General features: G+C 41.5%; 1 protein-coding gene across 2 annotated transcripts in view; it reads left to right on the forward strand.

Moving 5' to 3' along the window:
• The window catches only part of dpp10 (dipeptidyl peptidase like 10), a 268,040-nt gene that overhangs the window by 196,267 nt on the left and 44,492 nt on the right, over positions 1–27,281 (forward strand). For both annotated transcript variants that reach the window (XM_080478071.1, XM_080478072.1), the window contains exons 4-5: positions 2,426–2,520; positions 9,123–9,197. In XM_080478071.1, the coding sequence (XP_080334197.1) occupies positions 2,426–2,520; positions 9,123–9,197 (170 nt within the window). The remainder of the gene's footprint in view (positions 1–2,425; positions 2,521–9,122; positions 9,198–27,281) is intronic.

A 27,281-nucleotide genomic window follows, 5' to 3' on the forward strand; every position in this document is an offset into this window, starting at 1 on the left:
CCCCGGCGCCCTCTATTGGTCAGCCGCCACTGGAGCACTGGTATCGGTATCGGTATCGGTATCGGTGTCAGTGCATCCCTAGTTGTGTTGTTGGGTGTTTTTTTTCCGTAGCTTCATCCAGATTTCTCGAGGTTTTTGTGGACGATCAATACATGGTTACCTCCGTGCCGATCTGTCAGTATCACTACGTTCATTCAGACCTGCTGCATGTTGAAAGTGATTCTGAAGTATTAGAGATGTATCGCAGCGAGCGGCATATTCATTTAGACATTAGACTGACGGCTCGGATTGCCGCTAACCGCTGCGTGTCTGAACCTTGTTGAAGTGGAGCCTCCGTGTTTGATCAGGCTTGACTGTAATTATGCACCTGCATCAGCTGATGGACGTGTACGACTTCCTTCATGATCAGCAACCTCACGCTCATTCGTGTCCAATCATGTTGATGGAGACGCATTGAGACATGATCTGACTTTTCTCACTGTTCTGTTAACTTCCAGAGACGTCCTCAGTGGTCTATACTTTTGTATTATGTCCGTGCCTCTTTGGTTTTGTTCACACTGCCAGCAACAGTGGCTCATATCCAATAGCTTTAGCCCAGATGTGACCTGTATTGGATTTCTTTTTATGAACAGGACTAACCTGTTTTCAGATCTGACCTGAGGCGACTTTCATACGTGCTTCTGCCACATATTGTAAAATATAGTTATCTCTCATTTCATTTCTCGATTTTATATCTTTATAGTTGTTGTTTATGTGAATGCTTTAATATTTTGGTCTTTGACCTAACAGAGAAGGAATAAATCAACATAAACAATGTTGTTATTAAGCCTTGGGAAAGGACTTCATTCCCAACCCGGTCGTCGACGTCCTCAAAGACGTGGGTCAGTAATGTGAGGGTTTGTTTTATGAGGCGAGTGACACACCTTCCTGACACTTGGACAGACGATACGCCGGCTACAACTCCAGCCTGCTGCGTCGCTTTGATCAATTCATACCGGAGCACAATGTTTTAAAAAAAAAAAAAAAAAAAAAGTCGTCAAAGCTTCTGTAACTTCGACAAAGTTGCATCTCCCTGCTGGGTATTGTGTCGCGCTCAGAACGGTAGAAATAAAAGGCTCTACCTTGATCTGCTGGGGCTCCGTTTTAGTTTTTTTTCTGCCAGTTTGGACCAAAGCTTTAGCCAAATTAGGCAAAATCAGAATGAAACAGAAAGGTTGGTACACCAAAGTTTTGGAACGTTTTTGTTTTTGGTTTTTTTTGGGACTGATCAGGGCAGCAAATGAGAAGGAACTAAAGATGCGTGTGGTCCAAATTTCATTAGAGTCCCTGTAATAGTTGTGGAGAGACAGGAGGCTGGACCTGATGGTGGACTGATGACCATCCAACAGGCAATGCCAATAATTAGAAAAGAAAAAGAAAAAGCTTGGGCGAAGTCCTGGAGCCGATCAGCTTTTTCAGGTTAACACTGTTATTCCTGGCGGCTCACCGTGTTGGCCCACTCTACAAGCCTTTCCTCCCTAAATCAATACATTTTGTCACGCCTGTACGGCTGGAAGCTGTTGTTGTGTTTCAGATAACAGTTTCTGTCACCAAACTGTCTCCCTGTACATGTCCATTGTTCTGGCTTTTTTTTTTTTCTTCTTCACCATTTCTGAAAGCTGTGACTCACGGGTCCTTTCGTTCTGCCCACATTTCTTCATTCTGCTTCAGCCTGAAGATTCGGTTCTTTTATTCAAAGCGAATATGCCAGCGAGAATAAAAGAAGAGTAAATTCAACACCCTTATTCACTCGTAATGGGAGTCTTAATAACTGAGCCAGCTGCGATGACAAATGTTGAAGGGTTAGCTCGCGAGCTTCAAAGATCACTAATTTCTCTATTGAACGAGTTTAAATGAGTGAAAAATTGAATATTTTCATCTTTTTTTTTTTCCCTCCGTCCGAGAAAGCTGACAAAGATTGTTGATCAATTTCAGGTGATTTCCAGTTTCCTCTTTGTTAAACGGGAGTACGTGCATGTTATGAGCACGTCCTCATGCCACACACACACACACACACACACGCACACACGCACGCACACACACACACACACACACACACACACACACACACACACACACACACCCCCGTCAACATGCTATGCTACCTGTACTTTGACAAACCGAAAGTCTTTTCGTTCCGTAGTTCTGGCAGTTAAATCTCATTTTAAATGCCAGTTGGTGACGTCACATCGCCGTTGAGTCGATATTGTTTAATTTGGAAGAGCAATGGAGCTAAAAGAAGGTGTTTAAATCGGCACCTGGGCCGTTTGAAGTGGATTCAGGTTTGGTTTTTTTGCCTTTTGAAGTTGTCGCCTGTGCGTTTCCTGACACCCGCCTCTGATTCACCCGCTCTTCCTCCGTTCCTCTGTTTTCTTTCTCCGCACAGATTCGGAAGTCATCTACAGGAACAGCGACGGCCACGTCATCAAGTTTAACATCCTCACCAACGAAACAGAAATCGTTCTGACAAACACAACATTTGTAAGTCAACAACAGTATTTATGATAAGTTACACCCTGAAATATACTATGTGCAGTATTTTGGTCGCCGTATTTAAAACAAAGACGCCAGGCTGTGATGAGACGCCGATTGGTTTGATCAAACTTCTGTCACTGATCCTTTAATTGAAAAGATTGAACTGAAACCTCTGAAGCTGATTCACCTGCACAGCCATCGTAGTTCAGTTGTCATGACTCTTACCTGCCATGTGGGGGAGACAAAGTCTTTATTGGTGCATCAATTTCTATTGACGTTTAGTTCATTTTAAAAGACGCAGTTTTGTTTATTAGTTCTATTTCAATCCGTCATTCCTCAGCATTTTTCGGTAGCAGTTTAAATTGATATATGCAGTGTCATCTTTATTTTTAATCTGTTTTAATCTGCATGAGAGAAAAACCATGACAACATTTAGAAGTGAAAATGGAAAACCATGACAATGGTTTATTCGGAACCGCTGAAGTGGAAGGTGGAAGTTTTTTGAAAACGCTTGAAAACCTCACTTTTTGAAAACATTGGGGCTCCGTCTCCGCAAAATTTTCACTTGAAATGTCGTGGCGTAAACGAGGCCGTGGTGCACATGTGCAGGAGCAGCGTTTACGTCGTTCACAAAGAGACGAGCCCCCGAGCATTTTCAGAAAGTCTCGTTTTCACCGTACACACCTTTTACAAAAGTTGTTCCTCAGGAGCCGTTTTCAAGAAGTTGCATTTTCGGTGATTCTGAACACTGATTGTCGTGTAAACAGACACCTAAGAAAGTTTTTCGTTTTGTTTTAACAGATTTTGTTTTGCTTGATGACATTTTTTCCTTCACAGTAGGTTAGCTACCATCTTTAGGAGAGCTCATGGGGGCTGGGGTGCTTCCGAATAGTCCCTCCTATCTCCTTTCCTATCCACTTGTCCTTAACCCCCGTGGATGATGTAACAGGGTTAAGGAGAGGTGTTAGGAGGCTTCCTAAAGAAGTTAGGTAAAGCGATCATGTTGTTTTGACAGTCAGACCACACTTCCACTGGGTGGCGTCATAATAATCCGACGGCGCTGAAGGTCAGTGACGTCTGCTGTGGAGAAAAAACTACAAATGTCAGAAAATGGACTACAAAAAGCTAATTTTTTACCACTTTCCTCTGAGTTTCTAACCACAGATATAATGTCAAATATCTCAAGGTTTGAATGTGAATCAAAGGAAAAACGGAATAAAAGGTAAACGGCTGCCAGGTGAATAAAGAACCAATCAGAGTGAGAACAGGTTCTAAAGGAAGCATCAGTGGTTCCTAGGCTAAAGGAGGTTCTAAAGGAAGCATCAGTGGTTCCTAGGCTAAAGGAGGTTCTAAAGGAAGCATCAGTGGTTCCTAGGCTAAAGGAGGTTCTAAAGGAAGCATCAGTGGTTCCTAGGCTAAAGGAGGTTCTAAAGCAGGGGTGTCGAACTCCAGGCCTCGAGGGCCGCTGCCCTGCACGTTTTCAATGTCTCCCTCCCCTGAATGTCCTGATGGTTCATCATCACATTCAGCACAAAGCCAGATAACGAGCTGCTCATTACAATCAGCTGTGTTGAAGCTGGGAGACATGCAAAACGTGCAGGGCTGCGGCCCTCGAGGCCTGGAGTTCGACACGTGTGTTCTAAAGGAAGCATTGAGCCTCCTTTCTTTAGCTTCTAGAGAATCCCAACACTCCTTATCATGGCCGCCACTTATACACTTCCAGGGTTAAGGAGAAGTGGATAGGATAGGAGATAGGAGGGACTGTTAGGATGCACCCCAAGTTTAGGTAAATCTTATTTTATGTGTGCTAATGAAGAAATATCATGTGATCATGCTTCTTACGGAACAGAAATATCTCAAAATTGCCTTTACAAAGCCTATCCCAAACAGAGAATGCCATCATACCGACCCTGAATGGTTTCCTTTGAAAATGTCCGGTGGAACATGAAACATGTGTTCTCACCTTGACTGGTGACCGGTTCAGGTTGTACCCTGTCATTGGCCCAATGTCAGCTGGATTAAGCTTCAGCTCCCTGTGACCCGGCAGGAAGGAGCGATTATAGAGGGAGGATATATGGACCGGTGGGCACCTTAAAGGTCTCCAGTAGCCTTAATAAAGGAGACATCCCAGACCTGTCCTCTCCGTGGCTGGAGCTCTGCTGATTACCCCACAGGTCAGACTGAAGGACGGAGCGTTTACAGTCACACTTTCTCATTTGCCAAGAAGCCATGTGGACATGAAAAACCGCAGGGTTTAAATGAGATGTTTGCTTGCTTTAAACCAGGGGTATGAAATAAGAGGCTGCAATCTGGACACCAAACCACCAAGCAAATTGTAAACACATCAAGGAAAACATTTTTTTTAAAACAATTTTCCTTAGAGTAGTGGACATAACTGAGATGTCAGTGATGAGAGATGAAAGCTCGTTGCTATCAGACGAGAAACATGCAATACAAGTTCAATGTATAGGGTTCTTTGTGGGGACATTTCACTGTATTTTGCACCAGAAGGTTTCATTAAAATGAACTTTGTGTGAAAATTGTAGCAATTTCTGGTAGTAATTGTTTGGTTTTGCAAAAATATAGACCTTATTAAATCTGTTCTCGACACCACAACAAGGAAAAACTCTAAAGTTTAAATTGAAAGGATATTGTGGCACTATTTCACCAGCCAAGACGAAATTGTGCTGAATGTGGCTCCTGAACTAAAATGAGTTTCCCTGATTTCAACCCTGGTTACATGCGAATGACCTGCTGGAAATGGAGGAACATTTTCCACTCGACTGAGATCGACTGGTTGATGGGGAGCCAGTAGAGGAAATGCTTCTCACCACAATAAGAGCTGCATCTCCGCTGAAGGCTGAACTGATTTACACCTTTTCTAGCACGTTAACCGCAGACACAGTCATTGACATCAAAATATATTCAGACGTGAATCACATTGTGTGTCGTACATTAACGCATTATGAAGCATTTTGCACAGATTCCTGATAATAGAACAAAACCAATCAAATGGCCACATCAGTCTCTGTCCTGTTAGAAAATCCACTTCCACACGAGTTTGTGGACGATATCAAGCTCTTACCCTGGATCAGACCCAGAGTTTCCTTTGCTAGAAAACCTGACTGAGTCTCAAGCTTCCCCGTGTCCATGTTTCCTTTTTCTAATTTCCTTTTTTAATTTGTGTTGAAATAAGCCTATCTATTATCCACATTGGTGCAACACTTGCTTCACTAATTAAAAGGAAAACAAACAGCCATGCCAGACGTTAATATTGTTTTCCAAGTTTAATCCTGGGAAGCTGCTGCCCTGCATGTTTAGATGGTCTTAATCAGATGTTTGAGAGTTTCATGCTGGTGTGGGAGGAGGAATATAAACATATGCATGAGACCGGATCACCTGAAACACATGTTAACCCCAGGTCTAAAACATGGCGGGCATTGGTACCCCAACATTAGCATTGCAGGACGCTGCTTTAGAGCCGAATGGCCCGCGAGTCTCAGAGACGATGAAGAACTTCCTGAAAGAATAAAGCAGAACTTCCATCTGCTGTTCATGTAGATACCAGGTTAGAACTCAGCTCAGAAGAAGAAGAAGAAGAAGAAGAAGAAGAAGAAGAAGAAGAAGAAGAAGAAGAAGAAGAAGAAGAAGAAGAAGAAGAAGAAGAAGAAGAAGAAGAAGAAGAAGAAGAAGAAGAAGAAGAAGAAGAAGAAGAAGAAGAAGAAGAAGAAGAAGAAGAAGAAGAAGAAGAAGAAGAAGAAGAAGAAGAAGAAGAAGAAGAAGAAGAAGAAGAAGAAGAAGAAGAAGAAGAAGAAGAAGAAGAAGAAGAAGAAGAAGAAGAAGAAGAAGAAGAAGAAGAAGAAGAAGAAGAAGAAGAAGAAGAAGAAGAAGAAGAAGAAGAAGAAGAAGAAGAAGAAGAAGAAGAAGAAGAAGAAGAAGAAGAAGAAGAAGAAGAAGAAGAAGAAGAAGAAGAAGAAGAAGAAGAAGAAGAAGAAGAAGAGAATCACAATGTTTCTGTATTTATTCATTTGTTTGTTGTTTTTGTTGTTGTTGTTCTTTTGTTTTTGAAAACAGAACTGATATAAGTGGGAGTGGCTATGTAAGCCACTCAGACTTTATAGTCATTTAGATTTTTTTGCTGTTTTCTTTTCATTTTCAATGGAAAGGATTAATTGAGATAAAGGGGCAGATTATACAAGTTAATCTTCTTTTCACTCTGGATTTTGAAAACCTTTGTCCTGTATTGTTTTCTATTGAATTGTTTTGTTTTTATGGTGTTGGTTTGTTGTTGTTTTTGTTTATTTTGACAATGACTGAAATAAATAAATTAACTAAACTAATAAATCATGAGACCAGTGGACTATTGGTCTTATCTACTGGAGGTTTATCATTAATGTTTTCAGGAATATGGAATACCAGGTGTGTGCTCCTGATGGTGTAAAATACTGTGACTAGTTTGTGCTATGAGATAAATGTACAACATGCAATGTGTTTTATCTGAAAACATTAGTCTTGTTTGTGACTGTGTCTGCTTTTACACGTTTTAAATGGAGAAATAAATCAGCTCAGCCTTTGTCACAGATTTCCCACACAATTTTCCAAACCCACGACTTTTGTTTGTGGCTTTCAGATCATCTCTCACGTTGCCTCTTTCCATTTCTTCATTTATTTGTTGTAATTCTCTGATATGTTTGACATCTTCCTCAAATAACACGTTCAACTCCATATCAGATTCATTCCGTGCAGCAGCCGCCTCGTGAAGCAGTGAATCCGCACCGTTTCCAGCAGATTATCCTCATTCAAAACCAATCTAATGCACTTAAAACACTTTATTTAAATGCGTCTCGTTGTGCCTAATGTCACTCATTGTATTATTCTCAGTTGATCACCTCCAAAAACTGTAATTTAACCTCTTTGTAACAGGATCTTAGTAAATCAGGCCCGATACGTCTCAAAAACAGATGGCAGCTGCAAACAAAAAGCAAACATCTGGACTCATTAGATCAGAGGAAGCAAACAGATGCATGCCTGCTTTCCGTCGTGGAGAGAGGTGGCGGAGCCGTGACAGTGACACTGATGATCCAAACCAACGGTAAATATCAAGATCAGACAACAGGTTGAACTTCAGTGAGGTTCTCTTCATCGGAATTAATTCGTTAAATAGAAACAAAATCAGAAAAATAATAATGCTAATAATAATAAGACAAAAATTGTATCACCGAGGGGCAATTAGGTGTGAAAAAGGAGGCTACAACGAGAAAAATAGAGAGGAAAAACAAAAACAAAAAAGGGTGGGTGAGAAAAGAAAAGGTTAAAAAAGAGAAAAAGAAAGAAGAAAACTAGGTGGGTGAAAGCAGCAGATTACGTGCAGAGGTTGGCCTGCTGCCAGTAAAAGTATGAGTAGTTGCTGAAGGTTGTAAAGGTGGTATTGTCCATATAAAAGAGCAGGAATATTAATATTAAAAGCAGCAATTAATAGAATAGAATAGAATAGAGTTTACTTTATTGCCCTTGTAGTAATGTTTAAACAGTGTTGGCAGCAGTGAAATGCTGTGACAGCTCCCTCAGAGGCGGCAGTAGAAAAACACACAATGTTAGAAAATATAATAGAGCAGAGGTAAAATATGAATATTAGAATATTAAAAATGTGTACAATTATGTCTGGGAGGAGCAAACAGAAGTATTACAAAGTAGTGCAGAAGGGAGTGCAAGTTGAATTAAAGTGAGTTGAATTAAAAAACTGCAGAATCAACAGCATGAAGTGTAAAATGGTAATATCGCACAGCGTAACGTAAAAGTGAGTGAGAGTGCGTCAAGTTACATGAGAGAGTGAGATGCTGTGGCCTCATCCATGTGTTCAGGTTTGCTTGTTTTTTGGTTTTGTTATTGTTTGTTTTAACATTCTAAGGCCCGATTCTATTTCAAGTGAAAATTCTTCGCTTTTGTGTTTTTGTTTCAGAAAGCTTTCATGTTTACGCCTCAACGTTTTGTAAACAATACCTGTTTATACGGTAGAAACACTGAAAAGGATGTAGTCGCCGTTATTGTCCATCTACTGAGCATGTGCAGGAGAACTGTTTACTGTGGTCGGAGTGCACGTGCTCAGTAGCAGCGTTTCCACGGAGACGGAGTTGGAGCGTTTTCGAAAAGCTCCATCTCGGAAGCCATTTTCAGAAAGTTGTGTTTTCAAAACGAAAGTTTAACATTTTCACTTGAATTTATAAAAATGAAGAACGTCAATCCCAGATGCGGAGGTTCCAGCTGATGGAACCGTGGGAACCAAAACACCCGACCTCCATGGTTTTTCACTCTGAACCTTGACTCAGGTGGTTGGAGAGGAAACATGAAACGAGGAGGTTCTTCTGAGACGATAAGAAAAGCCTCACTTTTCACCTGCCAAAGGAGGTTGAGAAATCAAAGAGTGTGCAAAGCTAAATTATTCAAATGCTGAATCTATAACGTGAATAATACATTGACTCAAATGTTTTATTTAAGAGTTTTCGATATCTTTAGCTTTGTTGTATAAAACATTAAGCAAAGCCAATGACGAGTGACTGAAGACTTGGGACTGACTCTTCTCTCTCTCTGGTTGTTCTTATTTCCTCCAGATAAATTTCAACGTGGCCAAGTATTCCGTCTCCCCCGACCTGAAGTACGTCCTGTTTGCCTACGATGTTAAACAGGTAAGTTTCCATCTCACCCCTGCAGCGAGCAGCGAGGGGCCGCCTGCTTGGTTTTCATTCTGTTCAGCGGCTTTACCGACTTGTTCTTGAGCATTGTGCCGCCGGAGTGGAGCCGGCACTCCTCCGCTGGCTGAAAGAGGAAAGAAGTCATTTTACGCAGAATCGCTGTAATTCTGAATTGTAGAGTTCCTGTTGGCCACAGAGAAGCTGAGCAGGTGGTAATGTCAGCCAGACTGAATTTAAACTTTCAGTCGTAGAGCTGTTCTAACAAAGATTGCTCCAGTCTTGTTAAAAATGTCTTTATTTGTTTATTTCTCAGGGACCATGTACTAAATAAATACTAATAATACTACTAATTAATACTACTAAATACATTAATCTTAAAGAAAAGATGCTTTGTACCAGATTTAGCCGTGGGAAGTTTCCATCTGCAGTCCTCGGCCCGGCACACGACTTAATAATACATATTGCTAATATAATCTAAAGTAGAAGTTAATAACAGTAGTAATAATATGTATCACCTGGTTTCATACAATTCATACAGAATACAATTAATATGGTCCAATACATTACAACAATGCAATATATGCATTGGATGGCTAGTTTGTTGGCTGGTTGTTGGTTTGTTGCTGGTTGCTGGCTGATTGTTGGTTGGTTGGCTGGTCGCTGGTTGCTGGTTGGTTGGTTGGTTGCTGGTTGCTGGCTGATTGTTGGTTGGTTGGCTGGTCACTGGTTGCTGGCTGATTGTTGGTTGGTTGGTTGGTTGGTTGCTGGTTGCTGGCTGATTGTTGGTTGGTTGGCTGGTCGCTGGTTGCTGGTTGCTGGCTGATTGTTGTTTGGTATGCTGGTCGCTGGTTGCTGGTTGCTGGCTGATTGTTGGTTGGTTGGCTGGTCGCTGGTTGCTGGTCGCTGGTTGCTGATTGTTGGTTGGTTGCTGGTTGCTGGCTGATTGTTGCTTTGTTGGTTACCTTGCTGGCTGGCTTTAATCCTGTGTAGTTAAAATCTAATTGAATATATCTTGTTTTACATTTTTTACTATGAAAAATGCAAAATGACTGAAAATATCTGTAAAGTAGGACGTTTACGACATTCATACTATAAATCTCACTAGTTAGTGACAAATGTTCATCATTCCTTTTCAAGACTTTCAACTTTACTTTTTTTAACTTCATTTTCTACAAAACCAACTTATGCTTGTCCTTCTTCACCTGAGTTCTTCTTGTAGTACTTGATTACTTGATTAAGTACTTGCTCTTTAAGCTGTGTGATGGTTCGAGTCTCAATATGGTCGTAAAAAGTCAAATAGTGAAGCGTCACACCGTAGATGGAGGTGTTGAGTTTCTTTCAGCATCACGGCGATCACCATGGCGATAGAGAAGAGGTCTGACTGGCAAAAGGACACAAATATAATGATGTTTAAACAACGTCATCGGGGAATAGTGGGGGAAAAGAAATGGAGAATTAGTTTTGAGCGCGTGGGAGACGAAAATGACAAAGTGAGCTCTGACTAGAAGAAATGACATATATTTGTCTTTGCAGTAATATGATCAGAGCTTTAAATAATAAATCCTCCCACCTCCAATGTCAACGTAGAGTTTGAACTCATTCTGTCACTTTCTGAACAACATTTGTACCATGACTGTAGAAATACAGTTTTAAGCCTTAAATGTGACTCCTTTGCATTTAGAAGAAAACAGTTTAGTTGTTTTCATCACTGTTGACAATAAAATGCAAATGTAGAGGTTTTCCAGCATTTTTGAAGCGAGGTACTTTGATTTTGTTGTTTTTGTAGGTTTTTTCTTGAGTTTTGTGCTTCTGATTCCAGCCTGAAGGTGTGAAATGAAGAGGACTCTCAGTTGCTACGTATATTAATTACACAATAGCACAATTTGTGCTAAATTGATCACCACAAATCAGAGTATGAGCACTGTACATGGAAACATCATTTATGTTAGTCTTTTGCCATATTTAGAATTGTGATAACATTGATTTGCGATATAATGTGCAGCTTTACTTTAAAAAAACAAAACAAAAAAAAACAAAACAAGGAAAGACCAATTATTACCACAACATCTCCAGAAAAGAAGAAATGTGTAAATCTTATAGTAATAACACATGTAGCAATAGTCAGTGTCCAGGCAGTTTTCCTCTGGTTATTTTGGAGGTTTTGTCAGACATGAGGTCACATATGAAGACTGGGATTGGCGTGTGATTGGTTGGATCCAACAGCTTCGATTTGAAACCTGGAGACTGCACAGAGCTTCATTACTCAGGACACAATGGAAATACTCAAGGCCCTGAGCACTTTGGCACCGAGGCAGGACTGATGAAGCCAATCTTTATTTTTACAGTCGTGGCTTTTGGATGAATGCGGGCTGGTCTCACGATATGATGGGAAGCACAGATTGGAGATAATCAGCAGATGAATGTGAGTCAGATCTGCAGATTGGCAGAGATATTCATGTAGATACACCAGATATAGATACAGTAGATATAACTATAGATACAGACATATATACATATATACACATATATATCTATAAGCTTTTTATTGCATGCTTTTTTTTCCCAGTGGAAACTTTTCAACTTAAGCAAAAAAATACCAAGCAAGGGTAAATAAATGCATGATATCAGTATTTTAAAGGACGAGGTTCTTTCTCCTGCTCTTGATATCTTTGCAGAACATAATTTAAAATCTTGTCTTACTTTCATCATTAATATTAAAGAATCTCTAAATGGCGGACATCGCTCTTGCTCTCCTGTGTGCCTGCGGGTGACCTTGCTGATGGATGACGTCACGTAATACTTGCCGAGTTGTATATCGTGGAACTTTCATGAGTACGAGTACACCTTCCAGTATTTGACCCGACAAGCGATTATCGCTGCGTCCCCCACAAACATTGGAATCCATTTAGCTTCAACCCTCCTTTAAAAGTCACCCCAAGTAAAATAAGAACAAAATTCATGAGCACACTACAAACATGCAGTCAATATTCCACTGATAAATATAAACCAGCGACACCTTAGCAGGCAACTGGAAAAGAAAAGATTTAATGTCTTTGGATCACCACAGGAAGGAAGGCTTCCTGAGGTGATCTTTTTCGTCCTCGGCCTCAGTCTGGATGTTTTCCTCCGGCTAACAAGTAGCCTGCGTCTGTTCACATCACAGCCTCTGTCCACACCAACTCAAAGCGTGTGACGGCGACTGAACGGTAATCGCTGATCCGACCTCGTCCAGTTTGGTTAAAATGCAGGGCGACAGGCGAACCAGGGACAAAATGACCCTGCAGTGTTGTGATCGGAGAGCTAGATTAAGCATGGAGACACAGAACCGGTACTTGACTTTGCAATAAGAGAGAGAGAGTACGTGGCAGAACTGTAGTTTCTTCCCTTCTTTCTAAACCTGTCGAGCCATAAACTGTCTGCAGTTTTGACCGCAGGAGTCCAGCGTCTGCAGCGCAGTGGGCAGAAACACGACACAGCTAATGACTGCTGCCAGCATAGCTGGGTTCCAGTTCCAGAGGTTCCAGGCGAACTACTGTTCTGCTGCTTTTCCAAACTCAAATGTTTCTCAAAACAACAATAATCAGGCAGATACCATGGAAAATGTGTAGGTTTTTACCTTTATTTACCTCGCCCTGCAGTCGATCGATGTTAAATTGTGTTTTTTTAATATTGATCCTTTAAGTCAGGTGTGATGTTTTGCCTCACAACATAGTAAAAGATTACAAACCCGACTAATGTTCCTGTCTGCAGTATTGGAGAATATGACGCGACATGTTTCATGATAGTATGTTACAGTATTATGGTACACAATGCAATACAATAGCATGAAACTTACCTACTTATTCTTTCAAATCCCCCATGATGCACCAGTCAGTAACATCTACATGCCAGAATAACTAGTTCTTTTTCCTAGGAAACCATGACCCGCCCTAATCTGCCTCTAACGAGCCAATCAGAGGCAGACTAGGGCAGGGCATGATGAATACAAATATTTTTAATTGGTCAAATAAACAGAAATCATGTGACAATGAGAAGATTTATTAGAGAGAATTTCACTGAATAGAGTCGTCTTACTGACCACTGTTTCAAAAATAAAAAGAAAGGTGTAAACACAGTTCTCCAGGAACTACTACTCCACTGGGTAACTGCACTTATAAACTAGAGTATCATCAACAAGCAGGTATGAAGATATCGTCCTTGCCTCGTCACATCTCTCTGAAGAAAGTTTAAAACTTTATTAAACCGAAATACGTTTTTGCAGCAGAACCTTTTTCGTAAACGATCTGGGAATCGCCTGTAGCTTTATATTTATACCCAGATAGTACCGCTAACGCTAACACACACATGAGCCTCTACTCTCTCTGGAACCAGTTTTACTACGACAACTAACCAATCATATCCCTGAAGTCTTTTTTTCCTCATCAAAGGAAAGCACACTGAGCTTCAGGGTTCAGGAACAGTTAATTTTTTTCTTGCTCTCTCTGACCTTGTGGTTATGATGTGCTTATTTGCACCCTCAGCATCTTCTGAAGCGCTCCCATCTCGCAGCGCCGGTGCTCAACATCCCCGCGGGAAAAGCCTGTCATCATAATCAGTCCTGCAGGTGCCCAAACAGGATGACATTTTCAATTTCTCACTGCGTTCTAGTGAGCTGTGATTGTGTAAAAGCGTTGTTACTGCTCGAACAGGCACGTTGAACTGCTTTTAAAAAATTCAATAAAAAAGTCAGTTGAACAAAGGATTTAATCAGAATTCAAAGTTCGGCGTTCTGCTTAGGAAAGGACTTCAGAGTCAATCTGACTGACTGTAACTAAGATGACGGACTGTTTCTCCTCCTCTTGTCATTCCTGTTTTTACTAAGCTCCAACTAAACAACATCGTGGTGTTTCAAAATCAAAGACGCCACGAGGGTTGAATAAACATCCACAGTAGTCGAGGGCTTAATAAATCTTGACGAGGGCTGGGGGTCAGGGGGTCGATTGCCCCCTCCCCCCCCAAGTGAGAGTGGCAGGTCACGTCCGTTCACTAATGGAGCAGCGGGCCGAGCTCGAACCATAATTACCAGCTTTCCATCAGAAACGAGTTGATGCAAAATGAGATATGCAAATCGGGCCCTCCACTCTTGGAGGGAGCGACTACGAGGATTAGTGACAAGGCGATTAATCAGAGCTGATTTGCATATTTTGCTCCAAACAGGCGCTTTGGAGTAACGCAGGAAAATCGCCAGAAGCACAACTTATTTTCAGCACAATGTTATTGTGAAGGGAGATTTCTCTATAAGATGGACTGATGGACTATATTCAAATGATTTTTCTGCCGTTTGTACTGAACGTTGGTGTAAGTACACATTAACTTAGGTGAGAGGCGGTCGTGCTGCAGCTTGGAGTGAGAGAAGCAGTTCAAGCTGTGGAACGTTTGAATGTTCTGCCTGCAGGTTTTCTACACGTATCGCATCAACTCCAAATAAAGCCACACTGGTATCGTGAAAACCGAGTCAGGTCGAGGGTTGACCTCAGGACCACCTGCAGCTTTTGACTTGCCAGGGACACTGGACAGGAGGCCACCAGAAGGCTCTCTCCTCAGATGACGCGTCGTTCTTTCCAAAGTTTTCCAGTGAGACGAAGGATCTCTTTGTCAAAGGTTCTCGGCAGTCTTTAGCATGTAGCATGTAGCATGACTACGAGTCTAGTCCCCCTGATCCACTGGGCAGTTCAACTACTGAGCAACATCGTTCTAACTCTGCTGGTCCAAATGTCTCTGGTGATGAAGTTGCTGGTGTTGAACCAACTGTCTTTCTCCTCCTCTTCATGTTTTGGCAGAAGGAGGTTTATGTCTTGCAAAATGTCACCCGTCAGTTTAGTGTCAGTAATTATTAATGAGTGTAGCTTTTGTAGATTACAAAATGTGGTGTTATTTCATTATTTATTACATGATTACATATTGGACCATTATTACATAATGTGGTACACACCTCCAAACCACTCACATCGCTCATCCTCTCTTGTCTACCTGGTTCTGATGCACAGCGTCACGTATTACTTGAATCATATTGCTGAGCTTTTTTGAAGTATTGGACCTGATGCCCCACACTGGTATCGGTATCGGTATCGGTATCGGTATCGGTGCATCCTTCAGTGAGACCTTTGCATTAGAGCCAAGCTTCACTGACCTAACCCAACGGCCCCACCCTCCAAAATAGAAACTATTTTACCCCCCCATCACATGTGAATGAAACCTGTTAGTACTTGAACTTTTCAGTCTTGGATATATATACTGTATATATTGGCGTTCGGCCGCTCAGAGAACTGCACCGTGTCGGAGCTTCAAATGAACTTCAATCACACTGTACCACAGTTGCTTTGGATGCAGACAGAGACTCTACACTTCTGCAATGCTGCTTATTGAGTGTGTGCCGGGGTGTGAATGGAAACTATTAGACCACACAGACATGCCCGGGTTTGTTTGTTTGTTTGTTTGAATCGGTAAAGCTGTTTGTGAACGCGCTGTAAGAGATTCAGGCTCCGGGTCCTCAGCCTGCACACACGTGTGACAAGTAAAGATATGGAAGTCATTCAAAGCTTCATTCCTCTGATAAACGGAAACTCGTGTCGGATTGATGAGCTGCTACCAGCAACAGTAGATGCAACAAATAAGCAGTGGGAATATAAAGCAGGCTAAAAAGCTTCTTTTTACACATGCACTCAGTTTTCTGCAGGATGATCGTGAAGCTTCTCCCTTTATTTATGCGCTGCTGTAAAAGCCTTGTGCATTAATGATGCTAAGAGGGAATAATTTATGCTCAAAGTAACTCAACACAACCTCACTGAATATGTTGTTTTGTGTTTTTTTTAAGTAATTTTCTAGTGAGCTTCACATCGTTCCATGATGAGCCATGGTTCTTTCACCTTGTTGGTCATAAAACTGAAGCTTTAGCATTTCTTATTAAAAAACATGGCTGTTGAGATGCATCCAGAGGAGGTGTGACTTTGCGGCAGCCGGGATCTTTTGCTGGTTTAGGATTCTTGCTCATGGAGGTCTAGTGGTCACCTGTTCGCAGTGGGATTTAACCAAACGTACAGTTTCAATGTTCAGGAGTGTTATAATAATAGAAAGTCGAGTTTAACTCCCAGCACTTCACCGACTCAGATCTATAGAGGTGCGTAGCGCCACATTATGTAATAATTATAATGAATACAGTTACATTTGATTTAGGCCTGAGCGATAAAGAAAACAAAAATCCTGATTAAGCTGGAATGTTTAATGTTATTCTGATGGTATGATGGCTTTTCTAATTAACGCATCAATTTTAATCATACAATACATAATGCATCAAATTAATACAGTTTCTTAAAAAAAGGACAGCATTTTGTAATAACTGTTGTAATATGTAACAAGTTATTACATAATGCGGCAACGATTATTAAAAAATGCAGCAGATTATTGCAAAATGCTGTGTTATTACATAATGACTTGAAAATGTATTACATTATTACATAATGCGGCTCGACACACCTACATTATGTAAAAACTGTTGCAATATGTAACAAGGTATTACATAATGCTGCAAAGTTTATTACATAATATGTTCAAGTATTTTATAACACAATGTGGCAGATTATTACAAAATGTGGCGTCAGTTGAAAATGTATTCCATTTTTACATAATGCGGCGCTACAAGGAGTTCAGTTGTGAAAACTAGGCTAAGCTTGATCTATTGTGTGGTGTCATATGGAGCTGGAGCGTTGTGATCAGCACGCCTTTTAAGTCTGACACCTTTGGGAATAAGAGTAATAACATTAGTTGTTCAAGTAAGAAATAAATTGCTTCTGGAATAGGTTCATCTCTTGTGTGATGAATAAAATAAACCATTCATCATACTCGGTGGCCAATTTTAGCACCTTGTGACAGCTTGATTCTCGCATTTAATTGTTTGTTTTGCATCAGATATTACAATTTGTTGCGCTCCGTTCTCTTCACCAGTATAAAAGGAATAACGCCGTGCAGTGTTCTGGGTTTTTAACCACTAAATTGTTTGTCATCTCCACAGCTCTGCTGTTTAAATTGCACTCGTTTTGGGCAAACGCTTGAGAAAACAATGCGCCGCTTGTCCGTGAAGCTGAATTCCTCTGTCGTGCGGCCAAACCCACAAATCCACAGGATGTGTGTATATATACTGGATATATGGTGTTACAATGCAGTGACAGGGGACGCTCGGCTGTGGGTGGGCAGAAATGGAGGATGTAGGAACGGCTTCATTCACAATCTCCGTGTAAGATGAGGCTGCGCGTCGCCGTTGGCAGGCTGATGGAGGCAGAGAATCATCTGGAAGACAGGAGGCTGGATCAGGCTCAATCATAGCCTCAGGTGGTGGCGAGGGCGCTCATCAGTCAGGGGGAGGCGGGGCTGATCCTCACCTCGGCTGTGGCTTCGTCTTGTGACGATACATCAGTCTTGTCGACTGCATCATGTCAGTTCCCGTCGTTACTGGAATCTTTTCCGGCATTTCAAAGGCAGACGGGTCAGGAGAGTGACAGAATCAGCAGGTTGTATTTTTAGTAAGAAGCCAAACTAACATGGGAGCAGCTCTACTAGATGACACTTACACACTGTATCGTTGGCTTTTAACTCTTACTACTTTTCTAACACATGAATACGGCCTTAAAATCGATTCACTTTGTCCCACAAGCCGATGAACACTGACATTAAGGCTCCGTTCACATTTCAAACACGACCTGCCGTGTGAACGTGATCCGACCGGATGTTTTCGGGCCCCAGAGCGCAGAAGACAACGTTAAGTCACGCCGATCACGCTATTTACACATGTCACGGCGCTCAGCAACCAGGGTTGCCAGATGTGACTCACTGTGTTCAGCCCAAACAAGGTAAAACCCAAACACCTCAATAAAAACCAGCCCAAACCTCAGCCCGTGTAGGAATCATGTTAAAATCGTAAAACTATTATATTTTAGCAAATTTGCATGTTTTTTATTTAATGTATTGACACTGTGTGTGTGTGTGTAATAAAGAACACACCATAAATGCACAAAATAAACAAAGTTCAAATTGGCTCCCCAATTGGGGGATACCTGCCATACCTGGCAACACTGTTCAGCTTATGTGGCTCCATTTTCAAGTGGTTGTTAAATATGAGCGACAAAATCTGGACAACATGAGGAGGAAAGAAGAACAATGAGGAAAAAAGAGAGCACGGCTTTTAACAGCTTTTATTCTGGCGGAGCCGCTTCCTCCGGCGCTTATCAGGGACATCAGTCACACGTCGATGACGAAGGAGTCGCATGTAGAGAAATATCTGAGTTGGTTCCACGTTTGAACGAGGCCTGGGTCTGGTGGGGAAAAGTCTTAATTGGCGCTTTTACACGGCCAGAAAACAGGTAAGATATGAGTCACTTGTGAGTAAAGAAAATCAGAATTGAGTGACATTTCTTGGATTATCAACAAGTAGAATATCAGATTTGATCTATGTGTAGAGCATTACAGGAAAATGCGGTGGACTGCTTTTTTGTTTGTCCCCATTACCCAAAGTGGACTCACACTAATGTGGTAATGTTGTATTTCTCTACATGGTGTGCTCTTATAAAGTCAGCCAGAGAACCTCAGACACCTCGGTGAGTGTACGAGCAGGGACTCTGGGACTGAGCCATCGATTCTAAATAAACCACAGAGTATTTAAACACAGTGATAAATAGAACATTAATGTAGTCCCACAGGGAGACCGCAATCAAGGTCCATAGTACTGAGGGAATAGAAATATCTAATAAGAATTTAACGGCTCATCTGGATATTGTTGCTTTCAGCAGATCATGTTTGACTGAGAGTCATTGTGTGTCTTCATTTGTTTGCGGTAACCTTGCAACCCACTGCTTCATCCCGGTGCATGCTGGGATAACTGCTCATTTGTAGGAGAAAATAAAAGGAAATTTGCTCTGCAAAATCTATAAAATATGAATGTTACATCATATTCTGCTTTGTTCTTCTTCTTCTTCAAAAAATAGTCCAACAGCGTCGTCACCGTTGATTTGACTGAACACACATCAGTGGTGATGGTCATGCTGTCTGAATCATTTAGTGTTTCAGTACAGACGGTGTGTGTGTGCGTGCGTGCGTGCGTGCGTGCGTGCGTGCGTGCGTGCGTGCGTGCGTGCGTGCGTGCGTGCGTGCGTGCGTGCGTGCGTGCGTGCGTGCATGCTTGTGCAAGGCTGCCGACATGTGACTGATTCATGGCCCAGGTTTAGCCGGAGGTCCTGATGGAGGTCCTGATGGAGGTGGAGATGGAGGTGGAGATGGAGGTGGAGAACGCGGCTGAAGAATATTTGAAGAACTCTGGTGGACAGACGAAGACGGCGCGTTCACTTCCAAAGAGGAAGAAAAAAAAAAAAAGTCTAAATCACTTGAAATGTAGTTTTTTCTTTATAAAATCTTATCCACATCATTGTCACAAGTATATTCCAACACAATGTGCTCCGTTACAAACTGTTGTGATCTTTCATGCATTTATATAAAATAAAAAAAGAGGAAATGAATCCATCTGATGACGACTTTATAAAGGCAAATGTATTTATAGAGCACCATTCAAACACTGGCAATTCACAGCGCTTTACAAAGAAATGAAAGAAATCCAGAAAGGTTTTACAAAGAAATATATTAATAAGAGAAACACAATAAAGCTTTAAAAGAAATGAAAGAAATACATTAAAACTATTAATGAAGCTTCACCAGGAGCATAAACCAGCCAGACGACCATCAGGAGGTGAATCTATTCCTTTGTTGGGGTACCAGCAAAATCAAACCCCTTAAATAATCCAGTTTCTTTCGTTAAGTACAAGGAGTAAAACCAGTGTATTAATTACATGGAACCCAAGTATTACTCTACCTTCTATGACACTTTTATGATTAAATTATAATTGTCATAAAAGTGAAGATTTACATTTTGAATAAACTCTCGCCATAGTCGGTCAGTGGTTGAAGTCAGTTCAGGGAATTTAAAAACAGCAAATAAATCTGAATAAATAAGGTAAGAGCGTTATTAAGATACAATTAATAAAGTAAAACCTATTGTTCATTTGAAAGCAAATAAAAATGTTTTAGATCCTGATTTAAAAGAAGTGAGTCTGTTGACCTAGTTAAGACATTATAATTCATTTCAGTTGTCTTCTAATTGACACTACGATTCCACATGGGCAAACACTGACGACAGTGGAAATAAAAAATAAAAAATAAAAAAAAAAAAATCCCTTTTACCAGAAAGAAAGTTTTTCAGAGCCAGACTCTGCGGGTTCGTGTTCGGAGGTTACAGGTTAGTGAGAAAGAACACTCTGCAGACTTGATGTCGACTGGAGCCACTGATTACAATCGGCCAGTTCCACAGCAATATTTTCTTTTGGGGAAGTACAGAGGAGAGTTTTCTATTCACTGCAAGTACGCAGACGGAAAACATGAGGTGCAGTAAAGAGATTTCTGATGAGCGTGGAAGGGGAAGCTGCTGATGAAGAAAACACTGCAATATGGCTCAAGTTCCCCAAAAAGCACCTTATTAACCTACATGCATACTGCTGGGCAGCAAGATTAACGTGTTGGAAAACATTAACGTACGGAGGAGGGAGCATCAAGGTCCAGGGCTGCATCGCTGTCATGGAGGGAAATGAACGCCTGGGCTTATCGATGTGTCTGATCGGGTAGAAACTGAGTGACGCTTCACAGCAATGGAGCTCAATCGACATGAGAATGACTTCAGAGGAATGGAGCGAACGCAGAATCAGAGTTCTGCAAGGTCGAAGAGTAAAAGAGCCTTTTTCTGCTGCTGTTTTTTATTCAGTTCATCTGGAGAAACAGCGAAACACGCTTAACCTTCTAAATGAGGATAATGGACCCCCGCTAAAGCAACGCTGTAGGCGTTTCAGAAGATTAATCGATAAAGAACCTCTCGCGTTTAGTTTCGTATACTGAGACATTAGTCAATATTTATCTCCTGCTTTAAAACACGGTGCGTGGGTAACTTGTGGATTACCGTAATTTCTGGACTGGAAGCTGCTGCTTCTTTCACACGCTCTGAACACTGCGGCTTAAACAATGACGCGGCTAATTAACGCCTGATACATGGGCGATGTATCATAACGTAATTCCGACCTTTCTTCTTTTTCTTTTTACATTTGGTGGGTGCAGCTTTTATTCAGGTGATATTTAAGTTGAAAACTCTTAAACCGTTCTTCATTGTGTCCATTCTGACACCTCAGAGTCCCAATAGTCATAGCCCAGTTGTCTGTCGCTGCCACTTGTTCACATTTGAATACCGATGCACTGACGTTTTTGTCTTTGCACATAAATACCATTTTATTGAAAGCATTAAGCTTTGTAAACACACCAGCAGCAGCAGCAGCAGCAGCAGCAGCAGCAGCAGCAGCAGCAGCAGCAGCAGCAGCAGCAGCAGCAGCAGCAGCAGCAGCAGCAGCAGCAGCAGCGCCTGAAAGTTCAACACAATCATTTAAAAGCTTTTGTCAGCAGTAAAATGCGATCACATCCACACGAGCATAATTTGATGAGCCTACCAAAGTCAGTTTGTGCTGCTTCAGTCATTCAAGATGATTATTTCTCAAAATATTTTACATATATTTTATATTTTTTTCTTAACGGAGGGCTTTAATGAAGGTTTTGTGTAATCCCAGGCTTTGATCGGTGTGCTGCACCGGGAAGTTTGTTAATGGCAACCTGTAATGACTGATGATGAAAAGAATAACAAAGAGACTTGGATGTGATGTGAAACAGGTAAAGCGCTCTCCTGTTAATCACACACTTTGATGCCGCGCTGCCTTTGAAGTGAGAAGTTGCTGTATGGAGTTCAGCCTTTGTAGCCGCGGCCTGTGAGCTGCAGCAGGGTGTGTGGATCTTAGAGAAGGAGTCTGTACAGGATGTTGGAGAACGCTCTCGCAGCTCGCGCCACATGTCTGTGGGAATACATGCTGTTATCTGACTACATATCCGAGTCCGATCCAGACGGATAAAAGCTCATAATTCTCTGTTTGTCACTGTTGACAGCAGGTGAGAGTTGTTTAGTAGACACCTGCAAATCTGCCAGCTCAGCGGTCTGCAACCACAAAGTTATGCTTGGATGAATATTTTTTTTTATCATATTGTAATGTTGCTGTGCAACAAAACACATTTTAAAGAATCTCTCATTGTGTTTGAGGTGACAAATGACTTAAATAAATTAAATCACAAAATGTAATTATTTCAAGGCATAAATGCTCAATTTCCAACTGCAGTTGTGGGAAAAAATATTGCTGAATAAATGCGAACAAAATGGCAAAATAGAGTTAAAAGTGCTAAAGTTGAAACAGCTCAAAAGGTTAAAAGTGGTTGAAGAGGTGAAACAGGGTTAAAAGAATAGTTAGACCTGCGAAAATAGGCGAGACATTTAAGAATCGTAAAAACATATCCTATTTGTAAGTGGTACATTTTATCAAATCAACTAAACTACAGAAAATATATATATTTGAGTTATTAAAGGTCTCATATTATACCGCTTTCAATTTCACATGAGTGTCAGAGGTCCAACAATATTGTATTGAAAGTGTATTTCCTCAAATCCAGAATTTCAGCCAGTCTAAAAGTCCCTCTAGTGAGCTCTGCTGAGAACAGGCTCTTTCTGGGTTTGTACCCAAAAAAGGCGCCTGAGACTGCAGAGCTCACCTACCTGTGGGAGGGTCAAAGTGAGTACCCACTACCAGAGGGAGTGGCTATTTCCCTGCATGACATCATGAAGGGAAAACCTCAGATTCTCCTGTAAAAGCACATATTTGTAAAATAGTGGAGCAAGTGAGGGGAAACAGACTTCCCTGACCTCTGGGGCCTCGTACACAGGCTATAGGGATACATGTTACTCTTAGAAAACCATTATAAAGCAGATTTTGCTAAATATTAGAGCTTTAAGTTGTGCTGGATCTCCTCCTGTTTCCTCTTCTCGCATTTGTATGTCATCAGCCGTCATCTCTGCAGATGGCTGAGCTCAGTCCCACGGATCTGAGCGACTCTTGCAAGTTCTGTGTTGTGTTTCCACCAAAGAGGAAGGTAAAAGTGCTCATTAGCTTTAAGCTCGAGAGGCGCAGCGGTGCGTGGGCGTGACATTGACGGATATTTCAATGACTCAGAGTGACAGCCTCCACTGTTTGCATGTCACGGCGGTAACTGGATTGAAGGTTTGCATTTGTTCTGTGTATTTCAGTCCGAGAGCTCTGCTTGTTGCTGGCTGTCAGCCGCGGAATGCGGAAAGCGGAAAGCGGAAAGCCTGTTTTCTCCCATAACTTTCCCTTCAGGTGGAGAATAATGCCGATGGAGTTGTCTTCAGCAAACAATTTAGCGTGCTTGTGGTTTCAGTGTCCCGAGCTCGGGGATGAATCGCTGATAAGAGGAACAAATGAGCGAAGTGGCGACCGGGGAGTCGCAGATGAAAACGAAGGGAGAAGATGAAGCAGGGAACTACAGTATCTTTGCTGTGTCAGCTGAGCCCACCTGGTATTTTAGGGAAAACAAAAACCAAAACAAATATCCTCCTGATGTGTAATTCTATGGAGGGAAACAGCACCTGCGTCTCTGCACTCTGTTTGTCTGCAAATACATCGAAAATCAGCCGGTGGGATCAGCGTCAGCTGCTGCATTGAAAAGGTGTTAGACGTCAGCATTCCTCCAATTATACCAACACAAATACCAAGTATGCCTCCGTAATTTAAAGTACTCCTTCATTCCTCGTGATAAGCTTTATTGTGGTTTGGACCATGCAGGAAAAAAAGCAGAATATTCTGGGACCCAGACACGGAGGGCAGAGGAGTCAAGTCAACACAGCAGAAGAAATTGAATTTGCACAGATAAATCAGACAATGACTTATATAAGCCTCTGCAATATAATAAAACACACATAATAGGATCTTATCTGCCCTTTTCGTATTCCTCCCATTTTGAGGGTATTGTTGGAGGAGTGACTTTCTGAACTTCATCCTATAATAAGACATTACTGCGCTGATGTAATGAGTATATATAACCAATTGTTGGTCATTAAAATTAGCATAATAATTTCTGTACATTAATTTTTTTTGTGGTTTATCTGTTTGCTCGCAGGGTTTTAGAAAAAAAACAACACTATATGGTTATTTCGTCTGCAGAAACCCTCCTGACCACCATTATTTCATTGGTTGGAGTAAATAGGATGAACTCGGTGCTCTGTAGACACTTGCTTGCACCTCTGACCTGAAAACAGGAAACTCTATAAACGCAGTGTCAAAGTTGAGGTCAGGGGTCTGCAACCAAGGCTCTTTAGTCATTCTGCACTGGCTTCCTGTGCTTTTTCACCTTATTTTTGCTTTTCTGGCTGAAAAGAGAAGTTTGGGGAAGTGGTGGCCTCGAGGTCAGAGCAGTGGATTTGGGATTGGAAGACGGCGGTGTTGGATTATGTTTGCATTTCAGTTTCAGAAACATTCCGAGTTAGAAGCAGTATTCATTGGCGTACAGACAAGAAACCATCTTTAAACAAGTTTAATTAAGTATAAAGACTGAGTCATTTAAAAACAAATGGGATACTTTCCACTGTGGTGACGAGGTTTCGTTGATCGAAAATGACTGAACAAAGTCGTTACAGCTTAAAACAGCAGAAGAGGAAAGGCTTCTGTGATTTTCCATTGAAAGAGTATTTAATGTCCACAGTTTCAATGATATATTTTTAATGTGGATTTACTTACATTCACACTTTTAATTTGTCAGGAGTTCCGACGTGGACTCACAAGTTCTGCTTCTGTCCATATAAAGACGCATGTCATGTGGCCGTATTATATGAACAGAACCACATGAAGGCTATCAACCAACCACATGACTCTGTCAGACTGCCAGGCTGCGTCACACGTGAAGCGCATATATGTAGGAAATTACACTTTTATTTTTCATCAGCTGCCTCTAATTATCATCAACCACAGCCGTACGGTCACACGAAGCTGAAGTGAATGACAGTGATCATCTCTTTATCATAACACCTGTTAGTGGGTGGAATATATTAGACGGCAATGAGGGCTGTACAATATCAACATGCACAACACACACATCGTCAGACACTGATTGAGCCACGATGAAAAAGTTTCAGTGCTGCTCTAGTGCATCTAACATGTCATGTTTTCTGTTGCCACAACTGAACGTTTTTTTTTTTTTTTATTATTGAAGCCATTTTGACTAGGGTTAAATTAATATGTTTAAACTACTGAGTCAGAGCGTCTCCAAACTAGAACATCTCACTCTGCAGAAATCAGTATCTATCTAAAGGAAGGACGTCGATCAGGGTCAAGGTAAACATGCCGACTCATTCATCCCTGAAAACACCAACAATTTTCATGCGATGGAAAACTGTGGTCCTTTGTGAAAAACAACATTTTCTTCTGACCTGGGATCCTGCCATCAATTGAGATGTTATTTTGATCCGTGCCACTTTTCTAAGTTTCAAGTGAAAACGGCAATGTTTTCGTTTTGGAAAACTTTTGTGTTTATCATTATAACATTTTGGAAAATGGTGTCTGTTTCTACATGGAAACGGCAGGAACGCTGAAAATGATGCAGTTAGCATGTAGGACCACTAGTGGGAGCTGTTGTTTGTTTTTGTAATGAAACCACAGACACACGCAGCAGAGAACTAAACGCTATAAACAGTAACAATGGGAGGACACGGACATTCGTTTGGACAGACGACCAAGTTCGATTGCAGAATAGCAGCATGTCTGCCGTCTACATGGAGGTGGAGCCCGAACGTTTTTCAATAGTTGCGTTTGCCCCCGTTTACACGACGATGGAGGTTTTCAAAAAACAAACAGTTCAATCAAGTCAAACAGCTACAAGGGCTGAGCTGGCCATCACAGATAGGATGGCTAAAATAACTAACATGCATTGAAAAAATACACACACACACTCGAAACAGAAAAAAACACCTAGAATTAATTTTTTACAAAACTACTTTTAACAGCCAAAATGGTGAAAACAGTGGCTCACCGCGATTACATCAGCTCAACTCGGTAAACAGCCAAAAAAGCTGAAAATGTGAAAATGGCTGAAACCAAACAGATAAAATGGCTGAAAAAAGAAGACGCTTAAAGAGCTACAACTGCAGAACTGTAGTTTTTCAATAGCATGAAAGCAATCTTAACCACAGTTTGGGTAAATATAACAAAGTTCTGAAGGTTAAATATGTTTTGTTATGTTTTGTTGTTTATGTTTTTAAAAACATCCGTTTTCACCAATGAGCAGATTGTGTAGGACAGGACCAAAAAAGACCAGCACTCCGCCGGGTCATTGAGCTATGAATTTATCTCGAGCAGTTCTGGACCGCCGCAAACAAGAGTCCTGAAATATCTCCTTTTTATCGATATGGCCTGGATCACTCCGGACCTGGTCTGGGACCAATAAATCTTTTCCCCCGACATGGCAAACAGAGCGGATCAGGACAGAATTCTTGTCCAAGACAAAGAAATCTGTCCCCATCCTCTCTGTTTGCGGCTTGCTTTGCCTCCTCCCTTAGTAGTCTTACTGTATTTCAACCTGTCCTTCCTTTGAAGAAGTCAACAGATGCACCAGCTGCAGCTTGTTCGGTTCATAATCCGAATCGTGTGGTGAGATGAACGATCTCTTGTAGGTTTACGAGAAGCCAAGTTTCAGGCAAGGATTCTCTAAATGGGCCCAATACAACAGGAATCAAGTGCAGGAATACAAACATGATGGCTCAGAGCCTGAAGCTTTATCTCTCAGAGAGTCGCTCGAGGCAACAGCTCCATGGCAACCGGCGAGGTACAGCATGCTGTGGCAGCTGCACATATCCTATACTGTACAGCTTTGTTATTCTTTGGAAGCCATTTGGCTTGGATGTGTTTTGTTTTTTGTTTAGTTTTTTCCACCGCACGGACCTGTCCAGGAAGCCCACACTGAGCTATGGATTTTTCTCTTTACTTTTAAGTGGCCTTGACGTGGAGCTCAGGAAGGGGAGGCTCAGCTACACTTTGTCTGTGGTGACACTCTGGAGACACTTGAAATCTTTGGTGGGGC

Source organism: Lipophrys pholis (assembly GCF_963383615.2).
Source record: "Lipophrys pholis genome assembly, chromosome: 13".
Lineage (NCBI taxonomy): Eukaryota > Metazoa > Chordata > Actinopteri > Blenniiformes > Blenniidae > Lipophrys > Lipophrys pholis.